The 21353-nt window shown below is 44.8% G+C and overlaps 1 protein-coding gene across 3 annotated transcripts in view; it reads right to left on the reverse strand.

The window, feature by feature from the left end:
- ezh2 (enhancer of zeste 2 polycomb repressive complex 2 subunit) overlaps positions 1–21353 on the reverse strand; it is a 108774-nt gene that overhangs the window by 26173 nt on the left and 61248 nt on the right. For all 3 annotated transcript variants that reach the window (XR_015078405.1, XM_085988080.1, XM_085988079.1), the window contains exons 9-13: positions 17294–17385; positions 15853–16093; positions 3485–3651; positions 2646–2740; positions 74–114 (exon numbers count right to left, since the gene is read on the reverse strand). Coding sequence is in view for 2 of the 3 variants with exons in the window: in XM_085988080.1 (XP_085844206.1) it covers positions 74–114; positions 2646–2740; positions 3485–3651; positions 15853–16093; positions 17294–17385 (636 nt within the window). In the remaining variant the exon portion in view is untranslated. The remainder of the gene's footprint in view (positions 1–73; positions 115–2645; positions 2741–3484; positions 3652–15852; positions 16094–17293; positions 17386–21353) is intronic.

Here is a 21353-nt window from a genome sequence, read left to right on the forward strand (position 1 = left end):
AAAATGCAGATTGCTCTGGGTCTTTTTACAGAGGAAGTCATGCAATGTAAAGAAGTCAAATTAGATTACTAACCTTTTTTTAATTGTATCTTTCTACAGTGTGCCGCCCACAACCTGAAATAAATAGAAATAACCTTTAGGTGGCATTATAATACAACATCATAATACACAGCAGCAAATAATGCCCACAATACCATCCATCTTGTTCCCCCCCCCAGACACATGAAATGTTAGTAGAAAAAAGGCAGACTTGCATTTATATAGCATCTTTCACAACCAAAGTGCTTTACAGCTAATTAAGTACTTTTGAAGTGTAGTCACTGTTGTAATGTAGGAAACGCGGCAGCCAATTTGCGAACTGCAAGGTCCCAATTACAGTAATAAGATAAATGACCAGATAATCTGTTGTGGAAATGTTCTTTGAGGGATAAATATTGGCCAAGACATTGGCGAAAACGCCCCTGCTCTTCTTTGAAATAGTGCCATGGGATCTTTTACGTCCACCAGGGTGGGCAGACAGGACTTCTGTTTATTGTCTCATCTGAAAGGCGGCACCTCAGACAGTGCAGCACTCCCTTAGTACTGCAATGGAGTGTCAGCCTAGATTTTGCATTCAAGTCTCTGAGCCACAGATGACAACTGTCAGGAACTAGATTAAAATAGGTCTGACATAAGTCTGTACAGAATAATATTCAAATATTAGATGCTTTTCTGCCTTTACAGTTTCCAAATACCTTTCATGAACCTAGATACCAATCAAGTCCATTCCTGCCAGTATAGTAATACTGTACATACTGTACTGTAAAGCAGCCACATAACTGAGATAAATAATTAAAGTTCCAAAATGCTGAAAGGAAGTGAGGGTAGCTTTAATACCACACATCATAGGATTGACATCAATCATCCTGGTACTAAAGGACAAACTAACTTTTTTGATGTAGCTTATTATTGTGATGCCAATAAAGCATCTACAACCAAAAAGAGAAATCCTTGCAGTTAGGCCTGTCTCTCCGATGGGCTAAGCCATGAATTTAAAAGCAAGGAGCACTGTGTCACATTTGACTCACCGTCTGTGACAACAGGTCCTGTTTAAGGTTGGCCAGCACTCAACGTTTAATGGGTCTGAGAACCAAGTCTTCCTCAGCCAGTGTAGGGTTATAAGGATTACGGTCATCTCCTGCGCTTGAATCTTGCAAATGATCCCAGCTATAAAAGGAAACAGTGGGAATATGACAATTTATTTGTGTTGCTTTTTGCTGCAAAATCGCAACAGTCCTTTGTTTTGAAACTTTCCAGTGAGATTTATCTGTGGATAATCACACATGTTTACCTCAAAAAAAAACCAAAAAAAAATTAAGGTGAAGGCCCATTGGTGAGGTAGCATGCTGCTCAACGCATACATTGTGATAGTCAGACCCCTGCATACATGCCAACCATCTGTGCTTGACGCGGACAGTTAGTATTTTATGAGCATTGTGCACACAGCTGCGGATGAAAACCAGCACCACTCTCGGGCTACCTCCGCAGAACCACTCTGCAACTCTCATCTCCTGTTGCTACTGATTTTGAATGCTGCTGCACAGTTGGGAACTCTTGCAAGAACATGAGGTCCTACCAGAGTGCAGCAGCATTCAAAACTGGAGAAGCAACAGCAAGCAGAAATCACAGAGAACTGCTCAGCAAGAAGTCCAAGAGCAACACTTAAAGGGGAAAGAGGGCAGAAAGCAGAGTGGCACTTCTGTGCGGAGGTTGTGGGAACACGAGTGGGGTGTTGGAGGAGTCCAAGAGCAGCACTGGGAAAGTGGGAGCCACAGAACTGTACTGACCAGGTGTGGAATGAGGAGTGTGCCAGTGTGAACTGGGTAGAGGATGAGAGAGTGGCAACATAAATTAAGGGTTGGGAGGGGAGATGAACACTAGCATGAACTGGTTGGGTTGAAGAGGGAAAGAGTGACACTGAACTGAACAGAGGGGGAGCAGTTGGAGGGAGAGTGTTTCTCTAAACTGGCACAGCAATATGCTGGAAAGGAGAGATATTCTGAACTGGGCGAGTGTTTAAAGTCAACTTGAATTCAATATTTTTAATTTTCTTTAATGTAAAACTAAAAATTTCTTGAAACAATTGAGGTTGTTCATTTTGACCACCATCAGTGCAAGTACATTGAGATCCTTACATATGCCTAGGCCAGGAAATTCTAAACCATCTGTGGACAGATCACTGACTGGCGGTAGTTGACACTAGTGATCAGATTCAGCATTTTAATTAGTTGGCCCATCCTTTATAAGATTGCCATTTGGGACAAAATCTATGTGGGTCCTAGAGTGTTTGGGTCCCACTAAGGAACATCTAGCTAGCCCTTTGGACATATTGCATCAAATACACTTAGTGAAATTATTATTTTAAAAGCTGTTTATATTTCTAGTCAGATCAATCCACAAGTTAATTTTATGAGCTATAAACTAAATTATGGAAAACACATTTTAAAACTTTAGTCTTTCATAGGCTGTTTTTGTTGTACACATGACATGGGGACAGCAAAGTACTTTTGCAAAGAAAAAAGTGTGTGTCTGGTAAGTTTAATTTAGCATGGTAAAGAGCAAGTTTCATTTAAGGATCAAGTATGCTTAACTAAGAATATCCTTACCTATGCTTTCTCTTCTTTTTTCTTGGGGGTGTATCAGCATCCTCCGCAGGGACACGGGCAATGATATTAGATTCTTTCACTGCAAACTCATACACCTGAACAAGACAATAGCTGGTCTCAATGCTATGCTCATATTAAATGCAGTACTAAATTAAACATGCTGACACTTTAATCCTAAGAAATCCAGCATACAAGAATAATGAATACATGAAGTAAATTTATTACAAAAATATAATTTACTGTTTCAGATGATGTTGAATCAAAATCAATTCCGACTGTTTATGATAGTGATCGGAACCCCCCCACCCCCCCCCCCCCCGCAGATTAGCATTACTGCTTTGGAATCCTTTCCTTATTATTTTTGTAATTTTCTTTCCATTTCATAAAGACACCATGTTCAGCTTTGGATCCATTTTCTGTGCTGAAAGCTAGTGAGCTATCAGTCCTCTCAATGTCCTTGTTGCACAATTGCAGTGTTAATGACTGCTTTGCGTAACCAAATACGGCCAGAACCTTCACATCTGAAACTCTAACATAACTGGATCTTTTAAAAAACCATCACGGTCTATCCATTCTTCTAGATATCTTGGAAACTGCAAATAATGCAACTACTCCTAAAATTTCTGCAATTCAAAAAGTACATTCACTGGGAAGAAGACACACTGTTCCGCACTCCTTCCAAAAATAGTTTTTTCCGAGGAAGAGTAAGTTTTGTTTATTTAAAAGACTTTACTCATCTTTGGGGATTTTTTCCATTATTGTGCAGAAGAAGTCACTCATCTAGTTTTACTGAACTTGCAATGAATTACTGATTAGTATCCTAGTGTACTGAATTTTACCTGGCCACACGTTTTGGTTCCCAACAACTTGGCTATAGCACAGAAGTTATTGTAATAAGTGCCGTGTAGAACTCGAAACAGTGAGGCTTCAGCTCCACTCCACTCCACGTCAGAAAGATCAGATGTCAGCTTCATCTTAACGGGGGTTTGACATCTGGAATTTGCCTCTGAATGAAAGAATAGTCTATAATGAGCAAAATGTTTTGGATGGAAGGTTTACTAAATCATAGAGTACAGAAAGAGGTGGGGAAAAAAACTAGTGCTATCTTACAGATTCAGACTGATAATTTAGCTCTTTGTTTAAAATGTTGAGATGGGGTAAGGAAAAGATATAACAAGACATTATAATTGTTTATCTATTCCTATTGATGAACAAGTTACTAAATCAAACCATTTATTTTGAAGGAAGGTACATAGTACATTTTTAAGATCCAGATCATAACTTACGTTCTACTAGTGGGACAAAAGCAAAGCTGCGAGTTATGATCAGCACAAGCTTCACATGCCTTCAAGTATTAAACATGGTAGAAACAGAATACATTAACTTGGTAAGAATTACAAACTTTTTTTTTAAGTTTACATTTAAGAGTGCCTTCTAGTCTGGCTTCAATGAAGCTGAAACTAATCTGAACACTACTCTCATCACACAACCAGTTCGTATTGTCCAAAAGAATTAGTCTAGTAATTAAAATATAATGCAGTTATCTCATCAAATATGAATGGTATGGAATATTATCACAAGTGGCATATTACGGCCATATTCACAAGATTAAAAAATGTCCAAGAATTCTGTCATCAATAATGAAATACACATTATTTGCTTAAGTTAAAACAAGAGTAAAATGTTGATTCAGGACTGAAGTGTTATCCGAAAGAGCAGCCTGTCCGAGACTGAACTTCTTAGCACTAGAATAAATATTTTGATCTCCAAGTGAATAGGCAAAGTTGTCTTTTTAAAAATGAAAAAAGTCTACCCAAAAAGGGGACCTCTGATGAGCCATCATTTAGATATGGGTTGCCATGGGACACTGTGTACTGAGATGCACAATGGCTAAAGATTGGCAGTTTTGTTAAAAATCCCGAGCATCAAGAAGCCAAACAGCAGAGATATATTCATGAAATGAAGAGTATAGTGTTGTGACAAGTATCTGGGACCAATGCATCCAGAGTGAACTGTCGCCATTTCCTGGGATATTCCTACATGGTGTGGAAAACCCAGAGTAATTGTGGACAGGCCTGCAGGCTATCTAATTACTGAGAGGGAAAGACTGCTACTAAAATCAGCAGAGTGCCATTAATCAGGATGACAGGGGGCTGGATGGGGTGTGGGAGGGAGGGAGGGAGGAGAGAGAAAAAAATAATCAGCAACTGCATTTTTAATAATGTACATGGTATGCGCCATCTATAATCTCATTGATCATCTTAACCTGGATTTTCCAATTGGGGAAGGAGGGAGGTATGCAGTTGCATCACCTGCCTTCTAAGTGCTGATCCTGAGGTAATTTTTGGGGTCAGCTTCTGTGGCAAAATTTTTTTAAACCAGTGTTAGGTTTTTAATTTATATTGCTAGAAACAATTAGGAATTAGTATCCAAGGACACAGTATTTTTTTTCAACAGAAAGATACCAGTTCAGACCAGTGAAGCAGCAAAGGTGAGAGTTTCTAGGGCCAATGGGTGGTCTGAGATGTTCACTGGTAAACTGACCAGAGCCATTACATACATCTTTGGCACTGTCAAAAATTGGCTATCCATTCAACACAGATGAATGGCTGCTTGATTGTTTAATTATGAGATGCAGTCATTTACTTCGTTTCAGTATGACCTGCATAGATGGTTCCATGCCACCTTGAAGCCGTTCAAAGAATCAGGCCTTCAACTTGGGTAGTGGATAGGATTGACAGCTGTGTCAGAGACCTTTAATGGGACAGCATCTTTGATTAGCTGTAGCCTTCTTTGACAGACAGCTCAGTGGCCAGGGGTTCAATATTGAACGTCATGTGTGGTTCAACAGTCAGTCTAGAGTGTATTTCAGGTCTGCAGCCAGCATCTGAAGAGCTGAGAGAGTTGTGAAGTATAGTGACCGTATAAGAGTTTTATCAGTTAGAGGCATGCTATGCAATCTAAGAAATGAGTTTGTTTTGTGAAGTTGAAAGTGAGGAGCATCTTTATCACTATATATAATGAGAAGGGTAGATAAGTTCATTGTGATACACCGTTTACTGTTCATTCATCTTTCTTATGCAAATAAAACTACTTGTTTGTTTACAGCTTGGGTCTCCGTTCACTTTTTGGAGGAGAATCACATGGCTGCATGGGATACAAGGGAGCAAAACATTAAAATCAAAACTAGGCCATTCAGGGGTCATGTCAGAAAGGACTTCTTTACACAAAGGGTAGTGGAAATCTGGAACTCTCCCCACCCCCCCCCCCCCCCCAAAAAGCTGTTGAGCTAAGTCAACTGAAAATTTCAAAACTGAAATTAATAGATTTTTGTTAGGAAAGGGTATTAAGGGTTACAAAACCAAGGTCAGTAGATGGAGTTAAGCTGTGATCTAAATGAACATGGCTCGAGGGGCTGAATGGCTTACTCATGTTCCTATGTTTCTTAGAGAAAGTAAGTTGTGAGGAGGACGTAAAGAGGCTGCAAAGGAATAAAGACCTGTTAAGTGAGTGGGCAAGAAGGTGGCAGATGGAGTATAAATGTGGGGAAATGTGAAATTATCCACTTTGATAGGAAGAATGGAAAAGCAGAATTTTTTTTTTTTTAAAAAAGGTGATAGACTAGAAAATGTTAGTATTCAGAGGGATTTGGTGTCCTTGTACACAAATCACAGAAAGTTAACATGCAGGTACAGCAACAAATTAGGAAGGCAACTGGTATGTTAGCCTTTATTGTAAGGGAGTTGGAGTACAAGAGTAAGGAAGTCTTGCTGCAATTATATAGGGCTTTGGTGAGACCAAACCTGGAATACTGTGTACAGTTTTGGTCACCTTACCCAAAGAAGGATACACTTATCTTAGAGGGGGTGCAACAAAGGTTCACTAGACTGATTCCTGGGATGAGAGGGCTGTCTCTGGAGTTTAGAAGAATGAGAGGTAATCTCATTGAAACGTATAAAATTCTTAGCGGGCTTGCTAGGGTAGATGCTGAGAGGCTGTTTCCACTGGCTGGAGAGTCTAGAACTAGGGGCATAGTCTCAGGATAAGGGGTCGGCCATTTAGGAGAGATGAGGAGAAATGTCTTCACTCAGAGGATTGTGAATCTTTGGAATTCTCTACCCCAGAGAGCTGTAGATGCTCAGTCGTTGAGTATATTTAAGACAGATGAGAGATTTTTGGGCATCAAGGGATATGGCGATAGGGCAGGAAAGTGGAGTTGGTGTAGAAGTTCAGCCATGATCTTATTGAATGGTGTAGCAGGCTCGAGGGGCCGTATGGTCTACTCCTGTGTTCTTAGCATGTGCACCTATCATGCCCAGTATGAGCTGCATTTTGACATCTGGGTTCTGTTACATACCATGGTAACAAAAGATTAATTCTCACATTTTGCATGCTTTTTCAAATGCAAGACAGCACATGGGAGAGAGAGAGAGGAAGAGAATAAAATAGAAGTTTAGCAAATCCTGGGGAAGGAGGCCAGTGTGTTGGAAATAGGAACATACCATATGAAATTGAGGGCAGGAAAAAAAAACTGGTCCATCACATCCCCCACCCAGACATAGTGCAGACCACACGCACCATTAAATCTCCCCTCTTACCACCTCCCCAGTTACAGAGTCGCCTGGGAGATGCAGATTAAAAGTAGTCCAATTTAGGAAAAGATTGGTAAATTCCTCTTTGCCACTAAAGGTAATTAAGCAAGCTTCAGGAGACTGCAGCATCAATAATTACAAATACCCCATAGCTACCTTCTAGAATTTGAATTGACCTTGACTGAAGAGCTCATCCTGCTCCTTTTTGAAAGGCTGAAGTGAATCCTATTAATCACATGCTTTAGTAATGTTTCCTGGCATCTAATTTAATTGGTTTATTATTTAAAACTCATGCCGTCAAGCTCTCCAGTGAAAAAAGCCAGTTAGTCAATCCTATATAGCCAATAGCACAAAGACTAGTTAAGTATGAAGACAGCGCCTACTCCAGGTTCTTCCTTCTCATCCCACTATGTCCCACATTTACCGTCAGTAAACCACATCATGAAACCATCTACAAGAACATCGGCAGCAGAGGCCTGTGTGAAAGGATGCAAGGGCAGTCTATGCTTTTTCCATCCTAGCTTAGACTGTTGCCATAAGAGGTTTATGGGTCAGATTGGAGACATCTTTTCTTCCAGTCTCTAAAGACAAGCCTCACATAGGCCTGCATTGATCTCATTAGGAACATTAGACCTGCTTTCTGGCAGATCAGTGGCCATGCTGAGCCACTTTCCAACACTAGTGACACAGCAGGAATGGGCAGAAATGAGGGTGCTCTCAGAACAGCAGCACATGCGAGCCCTCCTACCAGCTTCCTCTGATGCCTACATAGCTGGCAGAAAGGAAACATGATGCTGCATGGACAGCCTGAGCCTAAGAGGTGCGAATTGGAGGCCAATTTCAGGACTTAATTGCGGAAAAATTTAGGGCCACCTCAGTACCAGGTTTCCTAGGCTCATCGTGCAACACAGCAGCCAGCAAACTCATTCATGCCTCTAAGGTAGCACCCAAGAGAAGCACAAGGCTAGGGTTAAGAGAACATATTTCATGCAACGGCACCAGAGAAACAAGGTGGTAAAAAACCATCACGCACACATCCAAAATGCCTACTTAAAAATGATTGCTCTACAGCTATTAAGCATACAGATATTCTTGCGATGGTTTGCAATCTGTTTTCATTGGGTAGCATGAATGGAAGTTTGGTGAGTTTCAGCACACAGTGTCTTTGTAGATGATAGCAGATGAGTTGCACAGAGAGAAATCATGTTGACGTCTGCTGCTGAAACCCTCATCCATTTTTTGTTACCCCCAGTCTTGACTAATCCAATGCTTTCCTGGCTAGCCTCCCACTTTCACACTCCATAAACTTCAGCTCATTCAAAACTCTGCAGCCTGTATCCTAACTTGCATCAAGTCCCTTTCACCCATCGCTCCTCTGCTCGCTGATCTACATTGGCTCCCGGTCCAACAATTCTGTTCAAATCCCTCCATTGGCTCCCCGTCCAGCCCTACTTACTCATTTTTGTTCAATTTTTCATTTTATTCATGTTTGCTGTCACACTACTTGAACAATAAATGGGTACATCAGTTTTTTTACAGGAATCATTGGCATAACCTGGAAACATACCTCTTGTGCAGCATGGCTGGCTGAACTAGTAAGATAGTTAACTTTTTTTCTTCCTTTCAGGTGTCAAGGATCGCAAGCTTCAACAACTCTTGGACACCAACGCCCCTCCAGAAGCTACTTCCCCTTCACGTTCCTCTGACCCCATCCCTTCTCCCAATCTCACCCCCTGCCGCATTTTCACTATCTCCTCTGACCTTCCCCTCTCTGACCCCGAACGATCAGTCCTTAGCAAAGGCCTGAGCTTCATCCCCTTACGCCCCCACCTCAATGAATTTCGAGCTCAGCAAGATGCTGAGCTTTTTTCCACTGCCTTCGTCTCCGTGCCCACTTCTTTGGCCAGGAGTCTTCCCCCCGCACAGCTGACCCTTTCTCCCGCTTTCAGAATTCTCGTTCCACCTGGACCCCTCCCTCTGGCCTCTTACACTCTCTAGATCTTTTCATTGCAAACTGCCGGCGTGAAATCGCCCGTCTCCATTTCTCTGCTCCCCTCACTCACTCCAACGTACCTCCCTCTGAACTTGCAGCACTCCATTCTCTCAGATCCAACCCCGACATTGTCATTAAACCCGCTGACAAGGGTGGTGCTGCTGTTTGGCGAACCAACCTCTACCTAGCGGAAGCTGAACGCCAACTCTCCGACACCTCCTCCTACCTGCGCCTGGACCATGACCCCACCACCGAACATCAAGCCACCGTTTCCAAGACTGTCACTGACCTCATCTCCTCTGGAGATCTTCCCCCCCATGGCCGCCAACCTCATAGTTCCCTAACCCCGCTTCTACCTCCTGCCCAAGATCCACAAACAGGACTGCCCTGGTAGACCCATCGTTTCAGCCTGTTCTTGCTCCACGGAACGTATCTCTTCCTATCTCGACTCTATTTTTTCTCCCCTCGTCCAGTCGCTTCCCACCTACATCCGCGACTCTTCCGACGCCCTCCGCCACTAACAGTTTCCAGTTTCCTGGCCCCAACCGTCTCCTTTTCACTATGGACGTCCAATCCCTCTACACCTCCATCCCCCACCAGGACGGCCTAAGGGCGCTCCACTTCTTCCTTGAATAGAGGCCCAACCACCACCACCATCCTCCCCTGCCTGGCTGAACTTGTTCTCACATTGAACAACTTCTCCTTTGACTTCACTCACTTCCTCCAAATCAAAGGTGTTGCTATGGGAACCCGCATTAGGTCCTAGCTATGCCTGCCTTTTCGTGGGATATGTGGAGCATTCTTTGTTCCAGTCCTACTCGGGTCCCCTCCCTCACCTCTTTTTCCGGTACATTGATGACTGTATTGGTGCCATTTCCTGCTCTCGCCCTGAACTAGAAAATTTCATTCGCCTTGCTTCCAATTTCCACCCTTCCCTCACCTTCACATGGTCCATCTCCGACTCTTCCCTTCCTCGACTTCTCCGTCTCCATCTCTGGGGATAGGTTATTGACAAACATTCACTACAAGCCCACTGACTCCCACAGCTACCTGGGCTACACTTCCTCCCACCCCGTCTCCTGTAAGGACTCTATTCCATTCTCCCAGCTTCTCCGTCTCATTTGCTCTGACGATGCCACCTTCCATACCAGTGCTTCTGACATGTCTTCCTTTTTCCTCAACCGAGGATTCCCCTCTACAGTGGTTAACACGGTCCTTGACCGTGTCCGTTCTATCTCCCGCACTTCTGCCCTCACCCCTGCCCCTCCCTCCCGGAACCACGAGAGAGTTCCGCTTGTCCTCACCTTTCACCCCACCAGCCTCCACATTCAACGGATCATCTTACGCCATTTCCGCCACCTCCAGCGTGATCCCACCACCAAACGCATCTTCCCCTCAACTCCTGTTTCAGCATTCCGTAGGGACCGCTCCCTCCGCGACACCCTTGTCCACTCCGCTATCACCCCCGTGCAAGCGCAGGAGATGCAACACATGCCCTTATACCTCCCCCCTTCCCACTGTCCAGGGCCCCAAACACCCCTTCCAGGTGAAACAGCGATTTACTTGTACTTCTCGCAATTTAGTATACTGTATTCGCTGCTCACGATGTGGTCTCCTCTACATTGGGGAGACCAAACACAGATTGGGTGACCGCTTTGCGGGACACCTCCGTTCAGTCCGTAAGGGGGACCCCGAGCTTCTGGTCGCCTGTCATTTTAAATTCACCGCTCCACTCCCACGCAGACCTCACTGTCCTCGGCCTCTTGCATTGTTCCACGGATGCTCAGCGTAAGCTCGAGCAACAGCAACTCATCTTTTGATTAGGCACTTTATAGCCTTCCGGACGCAACACAGAGTTCAACAATTTCAGATCATAAACTCGGGATATATATTTATTTTTTATCCACAGTTGTTGTCTGTGTCTTTTTTTCCTTTTCCCCCCACATGGCAGCTGTCTTTCATTCTGCCAGCACAATTTACATAGAAACATAAAAGATAGGAGCAGGCCATTCGGCCCTTCGAGCCTGCTCCGCCATTCAATGCAATCATGGCTGATCATCCAAATTCAGTACCCTGTCCCTGCCTTCTCTCCATATCCCTTGATCCCTTTAGCCTTAAGAAATATATCCAACTCCTTCTTGAATATATTTAATAAATTGGTCTCTACTGCCTTCTGTGGTAGAGAATTCCACAGGTTCACCACTCTCTGGGTGAAAAAATTCCTCCTCATCTCTGTCCTAAACGGTTTACCCCTTATCCTTAGACTGTGACCCCTGGTTCTGGACTCCCTGGCCATCAGGAACATCCTTCCTGCCTATCTGTCTAGTCCTGTTAGAATTTTATAAGTTTCAATGAGATCCCCTCTCATTCTGCTAAACTCCAGTGAGTATAAGCCCAATCGACCCAATCTCTCCTCATACGTCATTCCTGCCATCCCAGGTATCAGTCTGGTGAATCTTCGCTGCACTCCCTCCATGGCAAGAACATCCTTCCTTAGATAAGGCGACCAAAACTGCACACAATACTCAAGGTGTGGTCTCACCAAGGCCCCGTACAACTGCAGCAAGACATCCTTGTTCCTGTACTTGAACCCTCTCGCTACGAAGGCCAACATACCATTTGCCTTCTTAACCGCCTGCTGCACCTGCATGCTTACCTTCAGCGACTGGTGCACAAGGACACCCAGTTCTCGTTGCACTTCCCCTTCTCCCAATCTATTGCCATTCAGATAATAATCTGCCTTCCTGTTTTTGACACCAAAGTGGATAACCTCGCATTTATCCACATTATATTGCATCTGCCATGCTTCTGCCCAATCACCCAACCTGTCCAAATCATGCTGGAGTTTCTCAGCATCCTCCTCACAGCACACCCAGCTTTGCGTCGTCTGCAAACTTGGAGATATTACATCTAGTACCCTCGTCTAGATCATTAATATATATTGTGAATAGCTGGGGTCCTAGGACCGATCCCTGTGGTACCCCACTAGTCACTGCCTGCCACTCGGAGAAAGACCAGTTTATTCCAACTCTGCTTTCTGTCTGCCAACCAGTTCTCTATCAAAGTTAATACCTTGCCCCCAATCCCATGTGCCTTAACTTTACACGCGAATCTCTTATGCGGGACCTTATCGAAAGCCTTCTGAAAATCCAAATACACCACATCCACTGGTTCTCCCTTATCTATTTTACCAGTTACATCCTCAAAAAATTCCAGTATATTGGTAAAGCACGATTTACCTTTTGTAAATCTATGTTGACTTTGTCCGATCCTGTCACTGTTTTCCAAGTGCTCTGCTATTACATCCTTTATAATGGACTCTAGCATTTCCCCCACTACCGATGTCAGGCTTACCGGACTATAATTCCCCGTTTTCTCTCTACCACCTTTTTTGAATAGTGGGTAACATTAGCTACCCTCCAATCCATGGGTACTGTTCCAGAGTCTATCGAATTCTGGAAGATGACCAGCAATGCATCTACTATTTCTAGGGCCACTTCCTTAAGTGCCCTAGGATGTAGATTATCAGGCCCTGGGGATTTATCGGCCTTCAATCCCATCAATTTCCCGAACACCATTTCCTTACAAATACTGATTTCTTTCAGTTCCTCCCTCTCATTAGACCCTATGTTGCCCGACATCTCTGGGAGGTTATTATGTGTCCTCCTTTGTGAAGACAGAACCAAAGTATGTATTTAATTGGTCTGCCATTTCTTTGTTCCCCATTATAAATTCCCCTGATTCTGTCTGCAAGGGACCTACGCTTGACTTCACCAATCTTTTTCTCTTCACATATCTATAAAAGCTTTTAGTCAGTTTTTATGTGCCCTGCAAGCTTACTCTCATACTCTATTTTCCCCCTCTTAATTAATCCCTTTGTCCTCCTTTGCTGAAACCTAAACTGCTCCCAATCCTCAAGTTTACTGCTTTTTCTGGCCAATTTATATGTCCTCTCCTTGGATCTTATGCTATCCCTAATGTCCCTCGTTAGGCACGGTTGAGTCACCTTTTTGTTTTATTTTTATGCCAAACTGATGAACAAATTCTGTAGTTCATCCATGCGATCTTTGAATATTTGCCATTGCCTATCCACCGTCAACCCTTTGAGTGACATTCCCCAATCAATCCTACCGAACTCGTGCCTCAAACCATCGTAGTTTCCTTTATTTAAATTCAGGACCCTAGTCTGAGTCAATTTCTTCACTCTCCATCTTAATGAAGAATTCTATCATATTATGATCGCTCCGACCCAAGGGGCCTCTCACAAGATTGCTAATTAATCCTTTCTCATTGCATAATACCCAGTCTAAGATGGCCTGATCACTAGTTGGTTCCTCGACATATTGGTCCAAGAAACCATCCTGTATACACTCCAGGAATTCCTCCTCCACAGTGTTGTTACTAATTTGGTTAGCCCAATCTATATGTAGATTAAAGTCACTCATGATAACTGCTGTGCCCTTATTGCACGCTTCTCTAATTTCCCTTTTAATGCCATCCCCAACCTCCGCATTACTGTTTGGGGGTCTATATACCACTCCCACTAACGTTTTCTGCCCCTTGGTATTTCTCAGTTCTACCCATACAGATTCCACATCATCAGAGCTAATATCATTCCTTACAATTGTGTTAATCCCCTCTTTAACCAGCAATGCTACCCCACCTCCTTTTCCTTTTTACCTATCTTTCCCGAATATTGAATACCCCTGGATGTTGAGTTCCCAGCCTTGGTCACCCTGGAGCCATGTTTCCGTAATCCCAATCATATCATATCATATCCGTTTACCTCTAGTTGCGCAGCTAATTCATCAACCTTATTGCGAATGCTCCTCGCATTAAGACACAAAGCTTTCAGGCTTGTTTTTTTTAACGCTCTTAGACCTTTTAGAATTATTATTTACTGTGGCCGTGTTTGATTTAAGCCCTTGATTTCTCTGACTGCTACCTTTGTTTTTCTCCTTCCTGTTTTTTGCTTCTATCCTTGTTTCCCTTTCCTCTGTCTCCCTGCTCAGGTTCCCAACCCCCTGCCATTTTAGTTTAAACCCTCCCCCAGAGCACTAGCAAACACTCCCCTAGGACATGGTCCCGGTCCTGCCCAGGTGCAGACCGTCCGGTTTGTACTGGTCCCACCTCCCCCAGAACCGGTTCCAATGTCCCAGGAATTTGAATCCCTCCCCCTTGCACCATTCCTCTAGCCACGCATTCATCTGAAATATCCTTCTATTTCTACTCTGACGAGCACGTGGCACTGATAGCAATCCTGAGATTACTACCTTTGGAGGTCCTATTTTTTAATTTACCTCCAAACTCCCCATATTCAGCTTTTAGGACCTCATCCTGTTTTTTACCTATATCGTTGGTACCTATATGAACCACGACAACTGGCTGTTCACCCTCCCCTTCCAAAATGTTCTGCAGCCGCTCCAAGACATCCTTGACCCTTGCACCAGGGAGGCAACATACCATCCTGGAGTCACGTTTGTGGCTGCAGAAACGCCTATCTATTCCCCTTAGAATAGAATCCCCTATTACTATAGCTCTACCCCTCTTTTCCTCCCTTCCTGTGCAGCAGAACCACCCCATGTGCCAGGAAGTTGACTGCTGCTGCCTTCCACTGGTAAGCCATCCTCCCCAACAGTATCCAAAGTGGTATATCTGTTTGAGAGAGGGATGTCCACAGGGGACCCCTGCACTACCTGCCTGCGCCTACTACTCTGCCTGGCAGTCACCCATTCCCTTCCTGTCTGTGGAGCCTTTACCTGCGGTGTGACCACCTCCCTAAATGTGCTATCCACGACGTCCTCAGCATCGCGAATGCTCCAGTATGTATCCAAACGCAGCTCCAGCGCCGCAATGCGGTCTGTCAGTAGCTGCAGCTGGATACACTTCCTGCACATGGTCGTCAGGGACACGGGAAGTGTCCCTGATTTCCCACGTAGCGCAGGAGGAGCATACTACGGCGCCGGGCTGTCCTGACATGACTTACCCTTTATTTAATTCAAATTAAATTAATTCAAATCAATCCCACCAATCTACAATTTAATGATATACTCATGGGCCCTTGTTTACACTTCATCCAGAGCCATCCTTTGTTTCTTAACCTGTTCCATTACCATCTCCTTTTGCCTTGAATATCTCTTAATCTCTCACGCCTTCCATCCTATCACAGACCTTCCCTTTTGTTCTTTCATCCCCCTCCCCCCTTTCCCAGCCTCTTCACTTGCTTAAAAATCTGTTCCATTTCCTGCTTTTTTCCAGTTCTGACGAAAGGTCATCGACCTGAAACGTTAACTCGGTTTCTCTCTTCACAGATGCTGCCTGACCTGCTGAGTTTCTCCAGCATTTTCTGTTTTTATTTAAGATATTTAACAGAATGCAATCAACTGCAATGCAAATCACCTTGCAATTCAAAAGAAGTTCCCTGCTGTTAAAATGGAAATCTAATTTTAGCCCACAATTTTTAAACTCTGGCATATTTAACAATTTAATTCACACTTTCCCTTTATTGATGTTTGACTATAACCATTCAAGACTTTATCTTTCTATAGAAGTGGCAAATAGTTTTTGTTTTTTCATTTTGACTGATCTTTGCTTTTTAAAGAACACATTCAGTTTCCCTTACCAGAGGAGCTTGTGGTATCATCCTTTTTGTCGTCTTCATCTTTGTCATTTATCTCGCCCCCAGTATCTGTCCCAGCCTCTCTGTCACTGTCTGTATCTTTAGCCTCAGATGGGTTTATAGTTGGTGTGCTGGGTCGGCTTGTGCTATTTGGGTGACGCCCTCTGCGACGCCCGCCTGGGCGTTTAGGTGGTGTTTTTATTCGCTCAGCTGTCAAGGCCACTGCAAAATCCTTTGCTCCATCCTAAAACAATGTAACCATACTATAGGCTAAAGCGGATTTGTTTGTGCTATTCATTCTGAGAATGTAGTGCTGTGCACTTCTAACAATAAAAAATTGCATTTATAAAGTGCCTTTCACACAAAAATAATCCCAAGATGCTTCACAAATGGAAACATAGATATAGGAACTCAGCTGAAATGGGGCTGCATGAATCCATGTCTTTTACAAACCTGTTATCATGGAATCTAAGTTTGCTCCGATAATCCCTCAACCTGCAAGTTCTCTTCTCAGTAACGCCACGAGGCCATGGTGGGGCTAGTTGCTTGATTAAAGACATGGTCCAGGAGGTGAACTTTCAAGTGAACCCTCTTCAGCAGGGGTTCTCAACTTTTTTGCTTCTGAGGCACCCTCCTGTGAAAGAGAAATGGGTGTGGGGTGGGAGAAGTGGATGTGTGAAGGGTGGGAATGGGGGTTCACCTCACATGGTTGCCATTAGCAACTGTCAAAGATCACTAGGCCTCAGTCCCTCAATTCAAAACAGGGACAACTTTCCACCCACCTTACGGCACCTGGAAGCCCTCGCATCCAGGCCCCACTCACTCGCCGACAGACCTTCGATTCACTCGAAGGCGAACTCGAACTGAAAAGGGTTGAAAAACGGCGACAGGTTGTCCAGCACCACCACCTTCGCCATGGCTACTTTGGGGTTCCCCCCCCCCCCCCCCCCCCCAACCCCTCCTCCTCAGGCCCACCAGTGACGATTTAAAAGAGACGGAGGCCTCGGGCTGGCTTGGCAGAGTGAGACGGGCCCCAAGTCTTTGCTTTCCCGCAGAAGCTAGCCCATTTTCTTCCTCCACCTGCCTCTCTCGATTGGTTCGCAGAGCATCCACAGGCAGTGCGCGCCTCGACCGCCACTGAAAGCCCGGGGAGACCAGACCCGGCCACTGCCCTTCCTGCAGGTTGCCACCTGTAGGCGGCAGCAATGAGGCGGGTCCACCAAAAACCACCTGCTAAAACTAGTTGATCTCCTGTGGCGTGGACCTCTTGAAATTATCTCGCGGATCCCCGGTTGAGAATCCCTTCTCTACAGTAGCCATAACATTTATTTTACCATCTTACTGAAGTTACAAGTTCTGAAGTCAACTTAAATTTTTTTTTTTTATTAGTTTCCTTCAGTATTAAAATGTTACAACATGCTAAGTGGATGGAAAAGTCCCCTACCAGAAATAAACAGCAGTCTGGTCCACATTGTTCTGTCTCCGCTCTGGTCTCAGGAGTTTTACGCTTGTATGTATTAGGAGTAGCATGAAAAGCTGCATCAAAAACAAATTTCGCACCAAGAGGAATAATGAATATCTGCCTACATTACACCAACAGTTCAAGATAAGAAGACTGATCTGAAGGAAAAAAAAAATCAGGTTAATTCTCATTTACATACGGTGTCACCACCACCTAAGACTGTTAGCAGGCGAGTCAGCCGCTGCCTTTTCATAATACAAGCTCCAACAATCAATTATTGGATTATTTGCTCCTACCCACCATGATAGTGGCAAGAAAGAACTAAGATTTTTTTTTAAATATCCTTCTGAACTCTAATTTACAGTTTTTATTATACAATAGCTTCGGGGGTAGGACATAAGACTTTCAAAACAGATCAAGTGAAAAGAATAAAATTGGACTCAGTAAATAGAAATTAATTTAATAAAAAATAAATCTGGGTTAAGTATCTGTCGGATTAAATATATAAATAGGTATCACAGGATCAGAGTCTGGAGTGATATGTGGATGTGGACCTGCCTGGACTCTGCATGCAGGGCAAATACATATATGTATGAAGTGTACAAAGGTTGCACTCCTTGAGCAGAAAGTTGCACAGCTCGAGAGTCAACTAGGCATACTCCGCAACATTCGGGAGAAAGAACATTTTCTGGAGCAGACATTCCAGGGGGTGGAATCCTCAGGTTGCTAGAAGTAGAGAAGATAGTAAAGGAGACTGGGTGATGATCAGCAGACAGGGCAAGAAGTGACAGGCAAGGGTAGAAAGTGAATCATCTATGGAGCTGAATTTGTCTAGTAAGTATACCTGTTTAGGTACCAGTGATGTGGATTTTAAAAAAAAAAGGGTGACACAGGTTAGTGTAGTCATGAGCAACTACAAAGCACTGGGGAGCAAGTGGTTAACCATGAAGGAAATAGTACAGGTAGTAAGAATAAGCAAGAGATGATTGTGGGGAACCTATTGTTAAGAGGTAGACATGATCCAGATTTCCAAATGATATATTGGTGCCCAGATGCCAGGGTTTGGGACATCAGAGTGAATACAATAGGTTCTCGAAAGGGAGGCTGAGCAGCCAGATGTTGTGGTTCATGTAGGAACCAATTACATAGATAGTAGGTTTGAGGTTCTACAAAGGGATTTCAAGGAGCAAGTTCTAGATTAAGAATGGCAGAACAAGCTCAAGGAACCGAATAGCCTATTCCCGGTCCTATGTTAACTGTCCTACTTTCTCAAGAACAAGAACGACAAGTATTTATATAGCGACTTTAAAGTAGTAAAACTTCCCAAGGCGCTTCACGGGAGTGTAAGACGACAAAAAATTGACACCAAGCCACTTAAGAAATTAGGGCAGAAAGAGGTAGGATTTAAGGAGAGTCTTAAAGGAGAAAAGCGCAGTAGAGAGGCGGAGAGGTTTAGGGAGGGAGTTCCAGAGCTTAGGGCCTAGGCAGCTGAAGGCACGGCCACCGATTGCTGAGCGATTATAATCAGGGATGCTCAAGAGGGCAGAATTTGAGGAGCGCAGATAACTTTTGGCTGGGGTGGGGGGGGCGGGGAGGTTGTGGGGCTGAAGGAGATTACAAAGATGGGGAGGGGCAAGGCCATGGAGGGATTGGAAAACAAGGATGAGAATTTTGAAATCAAGGCGTTGCTTAACTGGGAGCCAATGTAGGTCAGCGAGCACAGGGGTGATGGGTGAATGGGACTTGGTGCAAGTTAGGACATGCGCAGCCGAGTTTTAGATGACCTCAAGTTTACGTAGGGTAGAATGTGGGAGGCCAGCCAGGAGTGCGTTGGAATAAGTCAAGTCTAGAGGTAACAAAGGCATGGATGAGCTGAGGCAGGGGCAGAGGCGGGCAATGTTACGAAGGTGGAAATAAGCGGTCTTAGTTGCGCCACGGATGTGCGGTCGGAAGCTCATTTCAGGGTCAAATATGACACAAAGGTTGCGAACAGTCTGGTTCAGCCTCAGACAGATGCTTGGGAGAGGGATAGAGTTAGTGGCTAGAGAACGGAGTTTGTGGCAGGGCCCGAAGACAATGGCATCAGTCTTCCCAATATTTAATTGGAGAAAATTTCTGCTCATCCAGTACTGGATGTCGAACAAGCAGCGTGTCAATTTAGAGACAGTGGAGGAGTCGCGAGAAGTGGTGCTGAGGTAGAGCTGGGTGTCGTCAGCATACATGTGGAAATCAACGCCGTGTTTTCGGATGATGTCGCCAAGGGGGCAGCATATAAATGAGAAATAGGAGGAGGCCAAGAAGAGATTCTTGGGGGACCCCCAAAGGTAACGATGTGGGAGTCGGAACAGAAACCACTGCAGGCGATTTTCTGGCTACGATTTAGATAGATAAGAATGGAACCAGGCGAGTGCAGTCCAACCCAGTTGGACGATGGCGGAGAGGCGTTCGAGATGGATGGAGTGGTCAACAGTGTCAAAGGCTGCAAACATGTCGAAAAGGACGAGGAGGGATAGTTTACCTTTGTCATAGTCACAATGGATGTCATTTATGACTTTGATGAGAGCAGTTTTGGAACTGTGGCAGGGGCAGAAACCAGATTGGAGGGATGCAAACATGGAGTTCCAGGAAAGATGGGCACAAATTTGGGAGGCGACACCATGTTCAAGGACTTTGGCATGGAAAGCGAGGTTGGAGATGGGGTGGTAGTTTGCAAGGACAGAGGGATCAAGGGTTGGTTTTTTTTTTATTAAAGGAAGGGGTGGTAACGGCAGATTTGAAGGAGAGGGGGACTGTACCTGAGGAGAGTGAACTGTTAACAATGTCAGTTAACATGGGATCCAGAAAAGGAAGTTGCGTGGTCAGCAGTTTAATGGGAATAGGATCGAGGGAGCAGGAAGCGCGTCTCGTGGACAGGATGACCATGGAGGTCAAGAGGGGAGATCGGAGAGAAACTGGAGAAAGATGAGAGTTCAGGGCTAGGTCAGGGGTGAACCTTAGAGGAATTTTGGCCCAGTGGGCTAGGGGAAGGAAGGGAACTGGCAGAGGCAGCTGATCGGATGGTCTCAATCTTAGACACAAAGAAGTCCACGAGCTCCTCGCACTTCTTGTTGGAGGAGAGTGTGGAGGAGACAGGGGAGAGGGGTTTAAGAAAACGGTTAGCAGTAGAAAATAGTAGCCGGGGGTTATCTTTGCATTCCAGAATGATCCTAGAAGAGTGAGCAGTTCTGGCAAACAAGAGTAGGACCCGATAATGCTTTATGTGGTCCAGCCAGATCTGGCAGTGAATGGCTAAACCAGTTGTCTGCCATATCCGTTCAAGTCTGCGTCCCTTGGACTTGAGCGCGAAGATGTGGGCCGTACCAGGGGAACGGCCAGGGTGAGCAAGAGTACTGGTTTTAATAGGGACTAGGGCATCAAAGGTGATGGTGAGGGTGAGCAGATCGGTGGCTGCAGAAATGTCGTGGTGAAAGGAGGGCCAAAGGCTGGACAGTTGGGATTTCGTAAGTGCAGTTGTAAGGGCTTTGGGAGAGTTTTTTTCCAGGGGCAGACACAGAAGGAAGTAGGGTTGGGCGGGGGGGGGGGGGGGGGGGGGGGGGGGGGGGAAGGGGGATTTGGGTGGAAGCGATACAAGGAAGTGGTCAGAGATGGCCGTATCTTCGATTGACATGGTGGGAGTAGCGAGGCCACGAGAGATGGCAAGGTCAAGGGGGTGGCTGCGAATATGGGTTCACATGGAGGGAGAGATTAAGGGAGGATAGGAAGCTAGTGTACTCAGAGGAGAGAGCAAGATGAATTGAGATGGAGGTTGAAATCAGAGGATGAGAAGTTGCTCAGTGCAGAGGCTGAGGGAGGAAAGTACTTGAGTGGGCAGTAGAGAACGACAATTTTAAATGAGAGGTGAGAGGGGTGGAACAAGGCAAGATGCTCAAAGGAGGAGAAAGTGCCGGAGCAGTAGGGAGACAGACCCAGGTGTGATTTGGTGATGGGAGCCATACCGCCATCACAACGGTCTGGGCGGGGCAAGTAGTGGAAGGTATAGCCA

The sequence above is a fragment of the Somniosus microcephalus genome, chromosome 5 (assembly GCF_052327205.1).
Source record: "Somniosus microcephalus isolate GS21.2 chromosome 5, FLI_Smic_1.0, whole genome shotgun sequence".
NCBI classification, from domain to species: domain Eukaryota; kingdom Metazoa; phylum Chordata; class Chondrichthyes; order Squaliformes; family Somniosidae; genus Somniosus; species Somniosus microcephalus.